The following is an 18,349-nucleotide window of genomic DNA, read 5'->3' as shown; positions in this document are numbered from 1 at the left end:
AGGCCACATTCTTTCACCCAGTTCCCCCTGCACTGAACCCAGTACAGTGCATCTCTTCCAGACAGTGGCAGCAGGTGTCCCAGGCCCTGCATGTCAGATTATTAGTGGACAGAAAGCTGTGACATGGAACCTGGATACAGTTTAAGTTGAACCGGCTTTGTTTACCCACCTACAGCTAGTCCTGGAACAGTGGTGGGCAAACAATACGTAGGGAAAGCCCTTCTCCCAGGAATCACCACCAGTTCCCATGGCGCCACTCTGCCTTGCACAGCTCCCTGGCTCCCAAAGCTGCCTCTATGCAGAATTTGCATAGTCCCAAACTAACAGCCACACGGCATATCTTCCCAAGAGTCAAAACTTGCTCCGACACTCAGCACTTGGAAGCGTGTGTGTGTGACAGTGGACCCTGGTGATGCCTCTGCCTTAGCAAAATATCAGCTGTTTGTGAGGTGGCTTTGCAGCTGCTGAGAACAGGGGAAGATAAAAGCCTGTGCCCAGCTCCCTGCCCCACTGTGTGGTTGCTCACACCAGAAAAAGGAAGTGCATCCACTTTTCACTAATGTAAACTGAGGCCTATGCTGCCTAGCTAGCCCCTGTTCTGAAGGTACAAACAACGAGGAGTCCTTGTGGTTTTACTGGTACAGACTAACACAGCTACCCCTCTGAAACCTGTTCTGAAGATGTCACTTCTGTCCAGTCTTCTCTGCCAGGGCACAGTGAGTGCAAAGCACCAGCAGGTGAGACCAGCAGCAATAGCCAGTGGTGTGAGTCACTGTGGATGGTGCAGAGGGCAATGGCAAATTATGTCTGAGGGAGGGCATGGGGGGGCAGGAAAGGCATCAGGCTGCTGTCTGCATGGAGCCACAGCTGCCTGGCACAACCTGCAATGGGGCTTGGGCGGTCACGCCAGAATCAGCAGAGACATTTCACCCCCAACTTGTATGTGGAGCCCAGAAATGAGAGGGTCTGTTTACACAGGGACCCCCTCCCCCAGCACTGAGATGAAGCCTAGGGCATGGGGGCTGTTTATCCAGGGTCCCCTCTTCTGGCACTAAAATGCAGCTGCCTCTTGGGTGGGGCATGGGGGGCTGTTTATACAGGGTCTTCTTGTCCTGAGCGGAGTGGCAGCTGCCTGTGGGGTGGGGCAGGGCACCGGGGGGCTGTTTATACAGGGTCCCGTTGTCCTGAGCTGCCTGTGGGGAGGGGTGTGGGGCTGTTTAACACTACAGAACACCAGCCCTTCGGGAGACAATGTGAACTTAAACCCAGCTGAAACTGGAGGCAGAATTCAGAGTAACAGCCGTGTTAGTCTGTATTCGCAAAAAGAAAAGGAGTACTTGTGGCACCTTAGAGACTAACCAATTTATTTGAGCATGCTCAAATAAATTGGTTAGTCTCTAAGGTGCCACAAGTACTCCTTTTCCTTTTGGAGGCAGAATGGAATTCCTGAATTAGGGCCAGATTGTCAAAGGCACTCGGCACCCCACCGGCTCACATTTGCATGCCCAAATGACATGAGCTTAGCTGGAATAACAAGGCTAATAAAGGCCGCTGCTCTCCTAGAAAGTGTGGGCTGAAATGCTGGGGCAGGAGCGGAACTTTGGTTTGCCAGAGGAAGTTTCCCCAGTGCTTAGAAAAGTTGTGGTTGTGATGAAGCCAATATAAATGTGTGTTGAACAGTCACAGCTTGGGCTGAGAGGCCCACAGGCAGCTGTGCTCCAGGGCACAGTGGGGGATGTTTATAACCTACGTGTGCTCGTTCCCTGGGTCTCTGGCATCACAAAAACAGCTGGTTTGTTTGCTATTACAGTAAAGGGAGAAAAGGAGTACTTGTGGCACCTTAGAGACTAACCAATTTATTTGAGCATGAGTAAAGGGAGAAGGAACCTTTTTGACTTCCACCCCACACCCCAGAGAACCATCCATGGAGCAGACCTGCTGCGGTGGAGGTAGGCAGGGGGAATGTGTTCTCCAGTGGGGCAGGAGCAGAGCTGGGGAAGTCCTTTGAAACACAATGGACCAAATTTCATGCTGATGTAACTCCCCCGGAGCCAATGGTGAGAGACTTTACCCAACAGACTTGGTTGTGAGTGTTTAGGGAGGGATCAGGGTGGGGCTGGTTAGCAGCATTTCCCACTGAAGGTGCTGGAAGATAAGCATCTGGGACAAGTCAGAACCCAGAGGGCCCCAAGCTAAGGGCCGTGTCTGTGAATGGGGGGTTGGGAGCATCTGTTGGGATCCCGAACACTGCTGGGAGGGGGGATTCAGGGGAAAGCAGCAGTGAGTGTTGGCAGGTAGGCTGGGGGTTTGGCCCTGCCCTGCTGCAGCACCAGTATCTGCTGAACGCCTCAGATTAGTTGAACTAATACCATGTTTGCAGCGGATTGATAGATTCTAAGGCCAGGTGGGACCATTCTGTTCATCTAGTCTGACCCCTTCCATAGCACAGGCCACTGACCTGTCCCACAATGATTCCCGAAGAAGAGCTATTAGAAAAACATCTTTGTTTAAAAATTGCCAGTGATGGAGAATCCACCACGACCCTCGGTAAATTGTTCCAGTGGTTTATTACTGTCAGCAGTAAAAAATTTGCACCTTATTTCCTGTCTGAAGTTATCGAGCTTCAGCTTCCAGCCACTGGAGTGTGTGATACCTGAGGAGCCCGTTATGAAATAGTACGTATAGGCGGGGATCAAGTCACCCCTTAACCTTCTGTTTGTTATGCTAAATAGCTTGAGCTCTCTGAGTCTATCACTACAAGACAGGTTTGCTAATTCTTTAATCATTCTCATGGCTAGTCTCTGAACCCTCCCCAGTTTATCAGTATCCTCCTTGCATTGTGGGCCCCAGAACTGCACACAGTATTCCAGCAGCGATCAGACCTGTGCCAAATACAGAGGTAAAATAACCTCTTTACACTCCTGCTGCCGTGCTCACATCCATATGCCAGCCTGGACAGTAGACGGCAGCAAGGGGCCCAGATCGGTCGATTCTGAATGGAGCAGTGCAATATGGGATAGCGGTGGGAGGACTTCTTGCACCTGTGGCCCACGGAGCAGTGCCAGTTGACCAGGATCTGGCCCCCCTGGAGCTACGGCTGATTTACTGCAGCTGGGGATCTGAATGTGTGTGTCTCATAAATTTAGGTCATAAAGAAGAAAAGGCCCCGAGTATCTTGTGCCCAAAGCAAGGATTTATTTAGTTACAGGTGAAAGCACTGGTGAACACAGGAGATCTAACAGTGGGGATGGGATGGGGCATCAGATTCAGCTGTGGTTAGAGAGGGGAGAATGGGATGGGCAGAGGTTATCCCCTCTCAGGTCTCCAGGACCTGCACAAACGCAGCTCAAGGCCAGATTCATGGTTGCCCTGAGTCTCGTGGCTTCATTTCCACCAGTCCCAAGTGTGAATGCAGGGTCGGAGTGGCAATGTCTATGCACTGGGGTTCATGCACAGGGGCAATGAAGAACTGGGCCCCTGCAGGAGGTCTGGAGCAGGCTTAGCAGGTGAAGTGACTCATGCCTGTTTGCTCCGGGAGCCACACACCTCCGCAGCTAGCTTGGTATCAGTGGGCAGGGCTGTACTGTGGGGGACCTGGGAATGCAGGCCCCTGGATTGCCAGGGCTCTGGGCTGTTGGGGGGCCACAGCGTGGGGTGAGCAGGGGCTGTTACAGCTGGAGTTTCCCTTGCAGCTTCTCCACCAGGGCCTGTAACTGGGCACTGACATCCTGCAGGAAGGGTGCAAACCACTGGCGGACCTGCTCAGCAGCCTGGTCTAGGGAGCCCCGCACCTCCTCAGCCTTCTCCTGCAGGTGCCCCTGCAGCTCCTGGGCCCGGGTGCCCAGGCTATCGCGCACCTTCTGGCTCTGCTCACCCATGGCCTGGCTCAGGGCTCCCAGACGCTGCTGTCCCTTGTCACGGATGCTGTCGATCAGGGGCTGCAGGCCCTGGCGCACGGTGTCCACCCGCTGGTCGGTGCGGGCCTGCACCTCGCGGGCATAGGCGGCCATCTTGCGGCGCAGCTCCTCAGCATCTTTGCCCAGACGCTTGTGCAGCTTGCGCAGGTACATGCCAACTCGGGCCCGCACCTCCGCCAGGTTTTGGTCGAACATCAAGCGCACGTCGCCCGCGTACTGCGCCACTCGGCCCTTGGCCTCCTCCATGTCGGCCCGCAGCTTCCCTGCCAGCGCCGCCACCTCGCTGCCCAGGCGCTGCTGGGCCTCCTGGGCGTAGGGGCCAAACCGGGCCCGCAGCTCTTCTGTGTACACCCCCACTTCAGCCATGGTGTCGGTGATCAGCCCGCTGGGGAGGGACCAGGGAGTCAGAGCTGGGGCGTCTTGGCTTGCACCACCCCTCTCCCCCAGCCACGATATCTGTGATGCGCCCATGCAGGGCTGTGGGGACACCCATCCAAACCCCACTCTTCAACAGGGCACTGAGGGCTCCCCAAGGATCCCACATCACCCCCTCTGTGCCCCTGGTTGTGGCCCTTGGCTGGGCATCCCCCCATATGCTCCTCTAGGAATGCTCCCAACCCACCATTACCGCAAAGCGGCAGCAACACCCACAGGCGTGGTGTGCACCAGCCAAACACGGTGCTTCTCAGCACAGCCTGGCACCCAGCACTTCGCCAAAGCCCGGCATTTTTCCCAGCAGAGATCTCGCCCTTTCCAGGGGGACACAGGCCCCCGCAGCTTTGTGTCCTTGCCCCACCCATCTTCACCCACTGACACTGAGCCGCAGGGTCACTCACTCCAGTTCCTTGCTGAGCTGGGAGCTCTTGATCTGGGCGGTCACATTGTCTGCGGCGTGTCCCACCTTGGAAAGGTAGTTCCAGAAGACCTTCACAGCCTCTTCCCACTTAGTCTTGGGCTCATCCTGGACAAGTGGGTTGGCCTGGCAGCCTGGAGGGGCAGAGTTTGCAGGTAAAGAGTCGAGTCTGACCTCCTGTGTAACCCAGGCCATTGCGGCCCTGGTGCCACACAGGGGGTCAGACCCGGTGCCCATCTAGCCCAGTGTCATATCCCTGGCCAGCCCTGCACAGATTGATTGAGATCAGGGCCCCGTCATGCCTGGCGCTGCACAGACCCCCACCAAGATCGGGGGCCCCGTCATGCCTGGCGCTGCACAGACCCCCACCAAGATCGGGGGCCCCGTCATGCCGGGCGCTGCACAGACCCCCACCGAGATCGGGGGCCTCGTCGTGCCAGGCTCTGCATAGACCCCCACCGAGATCAGGGGCCTCGTTGTGCCAGGCATTGTACAAAACACACAGTAGGAGACAGTCCCTCCCCAAAAGGGTTTACCAGTCGAAAGAGACCTGACAAGTTGTGTGAGGTTGTCTTCACAGCAAAAGGTGGTGTTTTTGCAGTGCAATAACTAACACAAATGAGAGGTTTCAGAGTAACAGCCGTGTTAGTCTGTATTCGCAAAAAGAAAAGGAGTACTTGTGGCACCTTAGAGATATCCAATTTATTTGAGCATAAGCTTTCGTGAGCTTATGCTCAAATAAATTGGTTAGTCTCTAAGGTGCCACAAGTACTCCTTTTCTTTTTGCTAACACAAATGAGGGATCACCAGCCTGCTGTACGATCCTGTTGGAGACAAGGCACCTGGACTGTTTGCAGGAAGGTAGCTAGGCAGGTCAGCGCTGCACCCTGCTGCTGATTGACTTCATGGTAAAATTACAGTCTTAGCTTGGCCTTTACTGCGTGGTGGTAACAGTTGGTAGTAATAGCTAACATGGGTTGGTTCTCCCATTGGAAAAAACACCTGCTTTTGACAGTGAAGGCAAAGCCTAAGTGACTCATCCAGGGTCATGGGCAAGTCAGTAGCAGAGCTAGGGATAGAACCCAGGACTCCTGGCTTCCAGCACTAACCCACCAGACCCCACTCCCCTCCCAGAGCTAGGGATAGAACCCAGGAGTCCCCAGGCAGGACCCCTACCCACTGCGTCACATCCGATGAAGTGAGCTGTAGCTCACAGAAGCTTATGCTCAAATCAATTGGTTAGTCTCTAAGGTGCCACAAGTCCTCCTTTTCTTTTTTTGGGTCACATTGCTGATTTACACCATGGTGCGTGAAAAGGGAACCAGTCCCCATGACTCCAATGAGGTTACTCCTGATCAACACCAGAAGGGGAGTTTCCAACCCTGCCCTGATGGGGGAGATGAACTGAACGAGCCATTTACCTGCCAGCAGGGTTGCCCCCAGCAGCACAATCCAAAACTTCATGGCTGCAGCTTTGCCTGCAGAGAGAGAAGGAAGGGGCTGGGGTGAATGAGCGCAGGGAGGGTGGGACATAACACCCCCCATGGGTTCCCCCACAGGGGATACAAGCTAGGGCGCACAGCATGTAGGAAGCCAGGTCCAACCACCCCTGTCCTAAGGAAAGCCCTTGCCCCTCTGGGCTGCATCCACTCTACCCCTAATCCTGCCCCTCAGCCATCCCCTCTGGGCTGCTGCCCATCCATCCTCCCACTCCTCTGGGCTGCATCCTGCCTGCCCCGAAGCCTGTACGTTTCCAGCCTCTTCGAGGCTGCAACCCCCAGCCCCTCCCACCTCTACTACTGCCCCACACCCTCTCCTCTGGCCTGCAGCACCCCATTACTTCTTAGGGTGTATCTCCATTGCCCCCTGCCCTCACCTCTGCTGGGCTTCTAGTCCTGGGCTGTAAAGTGCCACCAGCCCCACTCGCTGCCTTAAATACCCATGGGGCGGGGGGAGGACAGAGCCAGCGCAAACTCGCCAATGCAGCTGGAGGGGGCGAAGGTTACTCCCCCCCACCCCCCCACCCCCGCATGGGGCCGGACAGCTTCCCCTTTGGAGAAAGTGTTAACCCTCTGCTTGCCGGGGAGGAGAGGGAGACAGACACAATCTCTTCCCCTTGCCCTGCGCAGTCTGCCCCACCCCACTGGGTCTAGGACCCTGTCTCCCCCGGCAATCGGACGCCGCACAGGGAGGTGGACAGAAGGGAAAGGAGAGAGGGCCCCCCACTCTCAGGGACAGACACCGGGGGCACTAGCCCCCTCTGCATTTTTGTCCTGTTTTCAAAGGAGAATACAAAGTGTCCAAGTGTCACAGGCTGGGGCAGGGGGACTTGAGACTTTTTCTTGGGGGGGGGTGCTGAGATCTGGGGCTGAGGCTGTGGGGAGGGAGGGGTGCTGAGACCTCGTGCTGGGTATGTGTTTGTTAGTGTGTATGGGGGATGTGCTGAGACCTTGTACTGGGGGGTGCAGAGACCTTGTGCCCACGCTGAAACCTTGTGCCCTGTATGGGGGGGAGATGCTGAGACCTTATACCAGGTGTGGGGGGGGCGTGCTGAGACCTCATGCTGGCTGTGGGGGGCACTGAGACCTCATGCTGGTTGTGGGGGGTCACTGAGACCTCATGCTGGATTGGGGGGGCACTGAGACCTCATGCTGGCTGTGGGGGGGGGCGATTTATGAAATCTCAAGAAAAGCCAGAGTCTGTGATGCTGCTGCTGTTTGGGAGATCTGCTCCCCTCCCTGCCCCCCCGTGCATCTTCCTGCTCCAGCAAAGAGAGAGGACGCTGCTCCAGGTGGGGGCTCCAGTCCTTTGGGAAGAGTTGGACAAACTGGGTCGCCTGAGGCCCCAGAAGACTGGGTGCTTTCTGGGTTGGTCACCACACGCACTGCTCCTGCCAGAGTCCCTCGTAGGGTGGGGTCCTGGTCAGCTCATTAGCATGCATGTAGGTTCTTTGTTTTTTTCTGTTATGCTTTTACCTTAAGACGAACGTTGGCTGCTTACAAAGAGCTGGGTGGCACCGTGGTCTGCAGGGATCCCTGTGCTACTGGGCTCTGAAGGGAAAGCAAGCAGGCGTGCTGGGAAATGGGAGTGAAGGCAGGGAGGTGTGCAGCCTGGGAATCTCCATCTCAGAGGGCAAGTGAGGTGGGTCTCCATCCAGAATGGCAACGGCCAGGACATCCAATTGCAGTTGCCCTGAACTGTGACAGAGAGTGCCCTTCCCCCCACCCCCTCCTGCCATACTGGGGTCAGCACTGACTGAGACAGGCGAGCACCCCCTCCCGAGCCGCCACCCGGCTCCGACAGCACAGTGGCCCGTGGTGCCACGCTGGAGCGTCCGAACCAACACTGACTGCCCAGGAAGAGCGACCCACTCCCTGAGCGTGTCTCCCATCCAAACGCTGACCCAAGGTAACCCTGCGTAGCACTGCGAGCCAGGTTCAGGGTGATGCTGTCACGGTACGTGGTGACATTGGCAAAATGACTTCAGGGTTTGTTTTTCCAAACAGATAAACAGAAAATTGGTTTCCAGACCCACCTGGCTGGGACCTGCCCTGCGGCTGTAATTATATATTAGAAACTTATTTGCATAACAAAGGCTGACTCTGTATTAAACGCTGTTGGTTTCTGGATTAGAGGTTTGTGCAGAGCCTGGAATAACACAGTTGAACATGCCTCTTCCTTTCCATGAGGGATTATTACGTGCTGTATCAGGCGGTCTGGAATCAGGCTCCGTCGCCGGATGCCCCAACTTGGCACCCTCCCGGTTTGCTGGGAAGGAAAACTACAGGCCAGTAAATGTCTCCAGCTGCAAAGTGGGGAGGGAAGGTCCCTGAGGCTACAGTTTGCTGTCAGTACCGCCCTGTGGCCTAGGCCTTATCTGCTGCCAGTTGACCTCTGCACGGAGCCTCAGCGCTGTTGTGTCAGCAGAGGACTCTGCTTCTGATCATAGATCACTGGGCTCCAACCTCTGCGCATTCCTCTGTGGTGTGGAGCCAGGATTTCCAGCCCGTTTCTGCCCCTGCAGCTCTTTCACTTGAACTCCTGACCCCTTTCCAGTCCCCCTTGTTAAACTGCATTCCTCGATCCAGCTGCAGCTTCATCTCCTTCCCACATTCCCCATCCCACTTAGGATTCCCCACCTGACTGCAAATCCTCTGCTAGTGTCAACAGTCCCCCTTCCCTGGCATCATGCGTTCCCTGTGCCCAAGTGGAGAGGAGAGAAGACAATAAATAACCAGAGAATGTGTTTTGTAGCATGTTTCACCCACAGATCTGGAAGGGGCAGGCAGTTGGCATCACCACCCCCATTTTAAAAGGGTGGGTCTGTTGAGTGGCAGACAGGTGATATGACTCGCTCAGTCACACAGCAGCCAGATTCCCAAGTCTCCCCTGCTTCCTGCCCAGAACCAGAGGCAGAACCCAGGAATCCTGGCTCCCATCCCTATCCCCACTGTAACGCACTAGACCCCATGCTCCTCCCAGAGCCAGGGACAGAACCCAGGAGTCCTGACTGCCAGTCACCAGCCCTCATTCTAACCCACTAGCCCCCCATGCCCCTCCCAGAGTTAGGAGCCCTGACTCCCGGCATCTTGTGCCAGGTTCTGCAAAGACACACAGGGGACATCTACACTGCAGCTGGGACGGAGGAGGCTTCCCAGTACAAAGACAGACAGACACTAGCTCTGCTGGAGCTAGTGCACCAAAAATAGCCTTGTGGGCACTGTGGCACAGACAGTGGCTTGGGCTAGCTACCCAAGAACCAGCCTCCTGATCCCCTGGGTACATTATATGGGTGGCTAGCCTGAGCCGCTGCGTCTGCTGCAAGTGAGTTAGCTTGAGCACAGTGAGCAGGTGTCTGGCTACCCATGCTGGGAAGCACTCTCCCAGCTGCAGTGTAGGGACACCGAGGGTCCCTGGGCCCTGCCTAAACGAGTTTAAAATCCCAACAGAGGGAGGCGAAACAGGCCCAGGAAGGGGAAAGGACTAGCAGGTCAGTGGCAAAGCTGGGTAATAGGTCTTCTGGCTCCAAGGCTACTGCCTCTACATCAAGTTTTCTGAGGTTCCCCATTCCGAAGTCCAGACACTTGTGGGGCCTGAGCCCAGCTCTGGCAGCAGCCACTGGTTTCTGCCCTGGGTTCCAAGCTGGAGGCAGTTTGGGAGAACCCGTAGCGGAGATCCGCAGTCCCAGTAAACAAGTCAGCAAGGATGATTCATAGTGAGAGAGCGACCATGAGACCTGATCAGAGCTGGGAGGGAGAGGGGCCTGCAGGGAGGCCGCCAGCAGCATGTGCATTGCATTAGTGTTTGCCTCATGTTATTATCCTTATATTTCTGTGTTACTGGTTGTGCAGGAGCCCCAGCCATGTGGCAGGCACTACAGTACAGACACAGAACAGGATAGTCCCTGAGCCAGTGGGAAGGGGCTGCAAGAGGGGCAACAGAGAGCCAGCGACGGTCACCTTAGAATCATAGGATCATAGAATAGCAGGGTTGGAAGGGACCTCAAGAGGTCATCTAGTCCAACCCCCTGCTCAAAGCAGGACCAATCCCCAACTAAATCATCCCAGCCAGAGCTTTGTCAAGCCTGACCTTAAAAACCGCTAAGGAAGGAAATGCCCACTGCAACTTGAGACCATTACTCCTCGTTCTGTCATCTGCTACCACTGAGAACAGTCTAGATCCATCCTCTTTGGAACCCCCTTTCAGGTAGTTGAAAGCAGCTATCAAATCCCCCCTCATTCTTCTCTTCCGCAGGCTAAACAATCCCAGCTCCCTCAGCCTCTCCTCATAAGTCATGTGTTCTAGACCCCTAATCATTTTTGTTGCCCTCCGCTGGACTCTTTCCAATTTTTCCACATCCTTCTTGTAGTGTGGGGCCCAAAACTGGACACAGTACTCCAGATGAGGCCTCACCAATGCCAAATAGAGGGGAATGATAATGCCCCTCGATCTGCTGGCAGTGCTCCTACTTATACAGCCCAAAATGCTGTTAGCCCTCTTGGCAACAAGGGCACACTGTTGACTCATATCCAGCTTCTCGTCCACTGTAACCCCTAGGTCCTTTTCTGCAGAACTGCTGCCTAGCCACTCAATCCCTAGACTGTAGCAGTGCATGGGATTCTTCCGTCCTAAGTGCAGGACTCTGCACTTGTCCTTGTTGAACCTCATCAGATTCCTTTTGGCCCAGTCCTCAAATTTGTCTAGGTCCCTCTGTACCCTATCCCTACCCTCCAGCGTATCTACCTCTCCTCCCAGTTTAGTATCATCTGCAAACTTGCTGAGGGTGCAGTCCACGCCATCCTCCAGATCATTAATGAAGATATGGAACAAAACCGGCCCGAGGACCGACCCTTGGGGCACTCCGCTTGATACCGGCTGCCAACTAGACATGGAGCCATTGATCACTACCCACTGAGCCCGACAATCTAGCCAGCTTTCTATCCACCTTATAGTCCATTCATCCAGCCCATACTTCTTTAACTTGCTGACACGAATACTGAGACAGTATCAAAAGCTTTGCTAAAGTCAAGGAATAACATGTCCACTGCTTTCCCCGCATCCACTGAGCCAGTTATCTCATCATAGAAGGCAATTAAGTTAGTCAGGCATGACTTGCCCTTGGTGAATCCATGCTGACTGTTCCTGATCACTTTCCGCTCCTCTAAGTGCTTCAGAATTGATTCCTTGAGGACCTGCTCCATGATTTTTCCAGGGACTGAGGTGAGGCTGACTGGCCTGTAGTTCCCAGGATCCTCCTTCTTCCCTTTTTTAAAGATGGGCACTACATTAGCCTTTTTCCAGTCATCCGGGACTTCCCCTGATTGCCATGAGTTTTCAAAGATAATGGCCAATGGCTCTGCAATCACACCCGCCAACTCCTTTAGCACCCCCCAATGCAGCGCATCCAGCCGCATGGACTTGTGCTCGTCCAGCTTTTCTAAATAGTCCTGAACCACTTCTTTCTCCACAGAGGGCTGGTCACCTCCTCCACATGCTGTCCTGCCCAGTGCAGTAGTCTGGGAGCTGACCTTGTTCGTGAAGACAGAGGCAAAAAAGCATTGAGTACATTAGCTTTTTCCACATCCTCTGTCACTAGGTTGCCTCCCCCATTCAGTAAGGGGCCCACATTTTTCTTGACCTTCTTGTTGCTAACATACCTCCTGTATCAGAGTAGCAGCCGTGTTAGTCTGTATTCGCAAAAAGAAAAGGCGGACTTGTGGCACCTTAGAGACTAACCCATTTATTTGAGCATGAGCTTTCGTGAGCTACAGCTAGTTCCTTGGTGAAAGTTCCTCACGAAAGCTTATGCTCAAATAAATGGGTTAGTCTCTGAGGTGCCCCAAGTCCTCCTGTTCTTTTTGCGAATACAGACGAACGCGGCTGCTCCTCTGAAACCTGTCATTATGCAAGGCACTGCATTTAGCCGTATGGAGTGGAGGTGCCCCGAGTCCTCCTGTTCTTTTTGCGGACACAGACGAACGCGGCTGCTCCTCTGAACCCTGTGCTTGGTATTGTTATGCTGAGAGGGACTGGGGACTGTACAGTCACAGACCTCTGAGACTGGGTGTGAATACAGCTTCCGTTAATATAACTGTCAGGATACATTAATTACACCTAAAACTCCCTAGAGAGTTTGAAACTGGATGGGGGAAGGGCCGTTTGCCGAGCCCTGGTCCACATGCTGAATTTATGTTAGTCTAATTACGACACTCAGGGGTGTGGAAAACCTGAACGATGCAGTTATACTGCCCGAACTCCAGTTGATGGGAGGGCTTCTCCTGTGGACAGAGCTACGGGCTCTCAGGGAGGTGGAGTACCTACACAGGTGGGAGAAGGGCTGCCACCGACAGACATAGTGTCTTCCCTTCGTGCTTCAGCGGCGCAGCTGCAGGGCTTGAAGGGTAGACAAGCGCTGAGTATCGTTTGGGGTTGTCATTCCTCCTGCTAGTGCTAGTTTGCAGAAACAGGACTTTGGACACCCTGTGAATAAACAAGGCTGCACTCAAGACAATACGGGACTCCGTCATGAATTTGTACTCCCAGCTGGGACATCGCTAGGGCCCCAAACTTGAATTAGCTGTTTGGGTCAGAGGTGTAACACTACCAGAGAGAAGAGAAGCCAGCAAAGAGAGGAGAGATAGCCCATTGTTTTGGCCAAAAGAACATGATCGTTGCAGCAGGCAGCATTCTGAATGGATACGAGTGGGGCCAGACTGCATTTGTCAGGCCAGAGAGAAGGCTGCAACTACGGGGATGGAAAGAAACAGTCTCAGGCCAGGGCTTTCCGGGCAGCACCAACCCGGGCAGTTTTATTTCGGGGGCTGGGAGCCCAAAGCCAGACTCCCCAGCACTGGACTGTAGACAAAGCTCATGCCCAGGTGCTGAGGTTAATGAGTGACAGGAGGAGGCATGGGTGACAAGGCTGTTACCCCATCCACTCCCCCTTGGGTCTAACTTATCTCTTTCCTCCATCCTGCCAGGTTCGCCAGGAAACTCTGAGCATGAAGCTTCTCATTGCTGTCCTGTCCCTGGCTGTGCTAGGTGAGTGTGAGTGTGTCTCGGTGCAGCCTCACACCTGTCCCATTGGGCGCTGGCTGACAGTGTGTGTGGGAAGAAAAGGAGTACTTGTGGCACCTTAGAGACTAACCAATTTATTTGAGCATGAGCTTTCGTGAGCCACAGCTCACTTCATCAGATGTGGCTGTGGCTCACGAAAGCTCATGCTCAAATAAATTGGTTAGTCTCTAAGGTGCCACAAGTACTCCTTTTCTTTTTGCGAATACAGACTAACACGGCTGTTCCTCTGAAGTGTGTGTGGGGAATCCCTCTGCCTGGAAGCCAGGTCTTTTGGGCACCCTCTCCCACAGGAATCAGCTTTGACTTTTCAAGTGGAAACCACTAAAGTATCTGATAGAGACCCAGTCACAGGAGCAGGGGAAAGGGGAGGGAATGCAGCTTGGATTGCGGGGGGAGGGGGGGGGAGAGCAGGAAACATGAATTAAAAACAGTGTAACGGACTGAGCCTTTCTCAGCTCTGGGAACACCCTGCTTTGCTAAGCATTCAGCTGGGCGCTCTGTTCCCTGGGTCCTGACTCATTCAACCAGGCAGAGCTCCTGCTGGGGAGTCTCAGGAGTTATCTACATGGGATGTTTCTGGCACTTGTCTAACCCTTTAGTGTGTAAAAGAGTTTTCATCCGGTGTAAGACACATCCAGATCAGAACTGTGGTGTGCCGAACGGGGGTGAACACTGGCTGACTGGAACACTGGGAGGGCAGCAGAGAAATCGCCCCACCCTCCACCCCCCAGTGTAAACACTTTGCACTGGTGTAAAAAGGATATTGGAGAATCAGTGGGAGCTCAAGGACAGGCAACGAGAGAGAGCCAGGGTCTGGGAAAAAGCCCTGGGCGGAGAGGATGAAAACACTGGGCCTGTTGTCTAAAAAGGAGACAGATAAAAGGGGATGTGATAAACGTATTGTTCCCCTCTCCAACGGGCAGCCAATATCTCTTGGCAAGGCCCCAAATCGATGGTAAGAGTCAGGTCTCATTTTTGGTATAAGCCTGTTGATTTACAGAGAATGGGCACAGAATTCCTTTTCCCTGAACACAGCAGGAACATACAAGAGCCGGCGGTTTCCTTTTCCAGAAATCCAAGCTTGCCTCTCCACCAGCTGTGTGCTCCAAGGAGCCCTAGCTCTGCTCCCTCCCAGGCCAATGCTAACAAAAACGTCTCTCCCTGTCTGATGGCTTTGTGCCTTTGATACACAGACATACACAGCTGCTGCCAACCAGTGCTCCATCCCCTGCATTTGCAATCAGTCACTAGGGAAACCCCTTGGCCCATACAGCCATTCTGCTCAGGCCTTGCCCTGCTGGTGAGTGCCGTGGGCAGTGGCTTCTCTGGTATCAGTTCTCACTACAAAAAGGGGTATTTAGTTGCTCTTTCTGTCAGCCTGAATGAAGCAGACAAATGAACCTGGGAAGGCACCTCAGGAGTTCATCTAGTACAGCCCCCTGTGCTGAGGCAACTCCAAGTAAACCTAGAGCTCGCCAGTGCTAAGTAGAGTGGAACAGTTAACTCTGGTGTCTTACATAGCACACTCCTACTAATACACCCCAGAATGATATAAATCTTTTTTGCAGCTGCATTGCACTGTTGGCTCATATTCAATTTGTGACCCACTCTAACCTGCAGAGCCTTTTCAGCCGTTCTACCACCTAGCCAGTTATTCCCCATTTTGTTGTTGTTCGTTTCACTTTTCCTTCCTAAATTAAGTACTTTGCACTTGCCTTTATTGAATTTAATCTTGATAAATTGGAGAATTGGCCAGAAATCAACAAGGTCGTTTTGAATTCTAATCCTGTCCTCCGAAGTGCTTGCAACCCCTCCCAGCTTGGTGTCATCTGCAAGTGTTTAAGCAGATTACCCACTCCATTCTCCAAGTCATTAATGACAATATTAGCGAGTACTGAATGCAGGACAGAACCCTATGGGACCCCATTAGATACCCCCCCTTCAGTTTGACAAGTGCACCATTGATAACCACCCTTTGAGGGTGATTCTTTCAGCCACTTTTGCACTTATAGTAATTTCCTTTAGACCAGGGGGTCTCAAACTGGGGGTCGGGAGGCCTCAGGGGGTCGCAAGGTTATTACAGGGTGGGGTCGCGAGCTGTCAGCCACCACCCCACACCCCGCTTTGCCTCCAGCATTTATAATGGTGTTAAATATATTTAAAAGTGTTTTTCATTTATAAGGGGGGGTCACACTCAGAGGCTTGCTGTGTGAAAGGGGTCACCAGTACAAAAGTTTGAGAACCACTGATATAGACCACACTTCCCTGGTTTGCTTCTGAGAATGTCACATGGGACTGTATCAAAAACCCTACCCAAAAAATCAAGCTATAATCACATCTACAGCTTCCTCTCTGGCCTCTAGCCCAGTAACCCTGAAAAAGAAGGAACTGTCTGGGCATGATTTCCTCTTGGCAAATCTTGTTGGCTACCCCTTAGAACAGTGCTTCTCAAGGTCTTTTTTTCACGGACCACTTGAAATTTGCTGAGGATCTCGGTGGACCACTTAATGATCTTTCCAAATGTTGTTTGAACCATTAGCTAACTATTGTAAAGTGCTTTGGATAAAAGCACTATATTAAAAAAACGCTTAATAATTAATGTTTTTTTGTTTTACAAATAAAAGCACGCAACTCATATTTTAATATCAGTAGTCTTACCTTTCTAATGCGATGGATGTGCCCTCTCTGCCCTTCCGTGGCAGCCCCCAAGTTGGGGCTGGAAGCAGGGGGGGTCTCTTCCTCTCTCCCTAGCTGCGGCTGACCCCAAGCTGGGTCTGGGAAGGAGGGGGTCTCTCCTCCACCACAGCAGCCACACAGCTGAGGCTGGGAAGGAGGGCTGTCTCTCCCTGGCAGCTGCAGCCCTGGAGCTGGGGAAAGTCGCCTCTTTCTCTGGTCGCCGCAGCCCTGCACATCCCAAATTCCTCCCAACCCCTCTTCTCATCCCACTGCCCCCTCCCACCTACCCCCTCTTCCCCCCAAGGCCACCCCCTCACCTTACATGTGCATCTTCTCCAGGGTCCAGGCACCTAATTAGTGGAGCTCTTGGACCACTGGTGCTCCACGGACCACAGTTTGAGAACCTCTGCCTTAGAAGCCTGTTATTCTCTCGGTGCTCAGCAGGGTGAAGGGTGCTCAGGGAACTCATCTCCAATAAGCAGGATTCACAGATGCATTTCTGTGGATAATGGGAGTATCCAGAATGACCATAGTTAGAGACTTAGGAGGCGCATAAACCCAGCTGCCCCAGTGCTAACTATTGGGGTGATGAGGAAAAATACCCACATCTGCTACTGCAGGGTTCTTGCACATTCCCCTGAGCCACTGAGTGCCAGCTTCTAGATATTTGCCTTGACAAACCATGGGGCTGATCCAGTCTGCCAATCCCAGTGTCCCAATGCCTTATCAGAAGCCTGTGGCAAAGTGGGATAGAAGCCAGGAGTCCGGGCTCCCAGCCCCTCTGCAGTAACCCCTAGACCCCATATTCCCTCCCAGAGCTGGTTGGAACCTAGGAGTCCTGAGCCACATCCCAGTGCAGTTACCACGTGCCCCTCCTTCCAGGGAGAGGTAGCTCAGTGGGTCTCTCCAGGCCAGGGCAGCCCTGGGGCCTTCAGTGACACTGTCTCACTGGGGATCCCTTTCCTTTCCCAGGCTTCCAGGCCTCTCCCCTCAGCGAGAAACCCAGGCCAAAGTTGGACCAGGTCGCAGATGCCATCCCACACTACCTGGAGCAACTTATCACAACGATCGTGGAGCTGATCCAGAAATCTGAGCTGGGCCAGGAGATCGAGTGAGGCACCTGCCCTGACTTGGAGGCAGGGTTTGGGAGCACCCCCATCCATGCCAGGGACCCAGAGCAGAGGGGTTAGAGTCACATCCCTGACTGCAGGACCCACACCTCTGCTTCTGGGCCTAGCAAGCCCCACCAGCTCAGCAGGGATTGGCCTGGCCAACCCTAGGGATGCTGGGGATTCAGCTGCGGGTGCTTGTTCTCCCAGTCAGAATTGCATCCATGTTTGGCATGGCAGGGCCCGATGCCCCTGGGACAACCAGTGCCCTTGACCTGGGGGCTGAGGCTGGATCAAAGCCAGCAAAACTGGGGGGTGGAGGCCCCATATCACATTCCCAACCCCCATGAACCAGCTAGTCCTCCTGCCCTGGGGCCACATTCCCCTCCCTGACACCCCCCTCCCCTCCCCACTCCAGCCAATCCTTCTGCCTTGGGGTCAGACAGAGCCAGCAGCCCAGAGTGTGAGTCACTCTAAGCTGCTTCCCTTTCTTTGCAGGCAGTGGAGGCTCGCCAGGAAAATTGAGAACTTCTTTGATGACCTAGAACGTAAGGTGCCCCCCAAGGCCCAGGAGCAGCTGAGGAACCTGAGCAGGCATGTAGATGCGCTGGTGGAGGTAAGCGTGGCAGAGCTGCGGGAACTGGAGAGGAAGATGCAGCCCTACAAGAAGCAGCTGCATGCTGTCCTGGTGTCCTACACTGAGGGGCTGCTGGAGATGGCGGAGCAGTACAGCAAGACCCTGCTTGGTCGCCAGGCGTACAGCTTCATCCCGTCTAGGGTGGAGCTACAGGAGAAGCTGGGCTCCTATGTCCAGGAGCTGGGGCTGCAGGAGTTCCAGCATGGCCTGGCAGCCTACGCCAGCGACCTGCACCAGAAGCTCAGCCCCTATGCTGAGGACTTGCATGGCTGGCTGAACTCCCACTGGGACGCCTTCATGCAATGTTTCAGTGAGGAGACCGGTGGAGGTGCAGCATCATAGGCCCTGTCCATACCTGGAACCCAAGGCTGTAAGGAACCCCAGAGCAGGCTCCCTGCCCCATACAGCTGTCCATCACTCAATAAACCAGCTGCTTGATCATGCAGTGATTTGTGGTCCTGCTGCATCTCTGGGGAAGGGGGCTTGGGGTGTCAATCCCCCAACAGGACAGGAGGTCACCAGGCCTGTAGAGGGTCATGGCCCCAATTACCCACTCCCCACAAACTGCTCAACCTCCCCC

General features: G+C 54.0%; 2 protein-coding genes across 2 annotated transcripts; one reads left to right on the top strand and one right to left on the bottom strand.

Annotated features, from left to right (window-relative positions):
- Positions 1 to 1,975: 1,975 nt before the first annotated feature.
- On the top strand, positions 1,976 to 18,214 carry LOC125625883 (uncharacterized). Its single transcript, XM_075122752.1, has 4 exons — positions 1,976 to 2,057; positions 13,251 to 13,311; positions 16,996 to 17,134; positions 17,631 to 18,214. The coding sequence occupies exons 1-4, from the start codon at positions 2,055 to 2,057 to the stop codon at positions 18,109 to 18,111; spliced, it is 684 nt and encodes a 227-aa protein (XP_074978853.1). The 5' UTR covers positions 1,976 to 2,054; the 3' UTR covers positions 18,112 to 18,214.
- On the bottom strand, positions 3,172 to 6,711 carry APOE (apolipoprotein E). Its single transcript, XM_048828465.1, has 4 exons — positions 6,647 to 6,711; positions 6,192 to 6,248; positions 4,754 to 4,904; positions 3,172 to 4,302 (listed from the first exon to the last, which is right to left on the bottom strand). Exons 2-4 carry the CDS (start codon positions 6,232 to 6,234, stop codon positions 3,669 to 3,671), a joined length of 828 nt encoding a protein of 275 aa, XP_048684422.1. The 5' UTR covers positions 6,235 to 6,248; positions 6,647 to 6,711; the 3' UTR covers positions 3,172 to 3,668.
- Positions 18,215 to 18,349: the final 135 nt, after the last annotated feature.

Source organism: Caretta caretta, chromosome 24 (genome assembly GCF_965140235.1).
Source record: "Caretta caretta isolate rCarCar2 chromosome 24, rCarCar1.hap1, whole genome shotgun sequence".
Taxonomy (NCBI): Eukaryota; Metazoa; Chordata; order Testudines; family Cheloniidae; genus Caretta; species Caretta caretta.
This window is presented reverse-complemented; position numbering and strand designations above follow the sequence as displayed.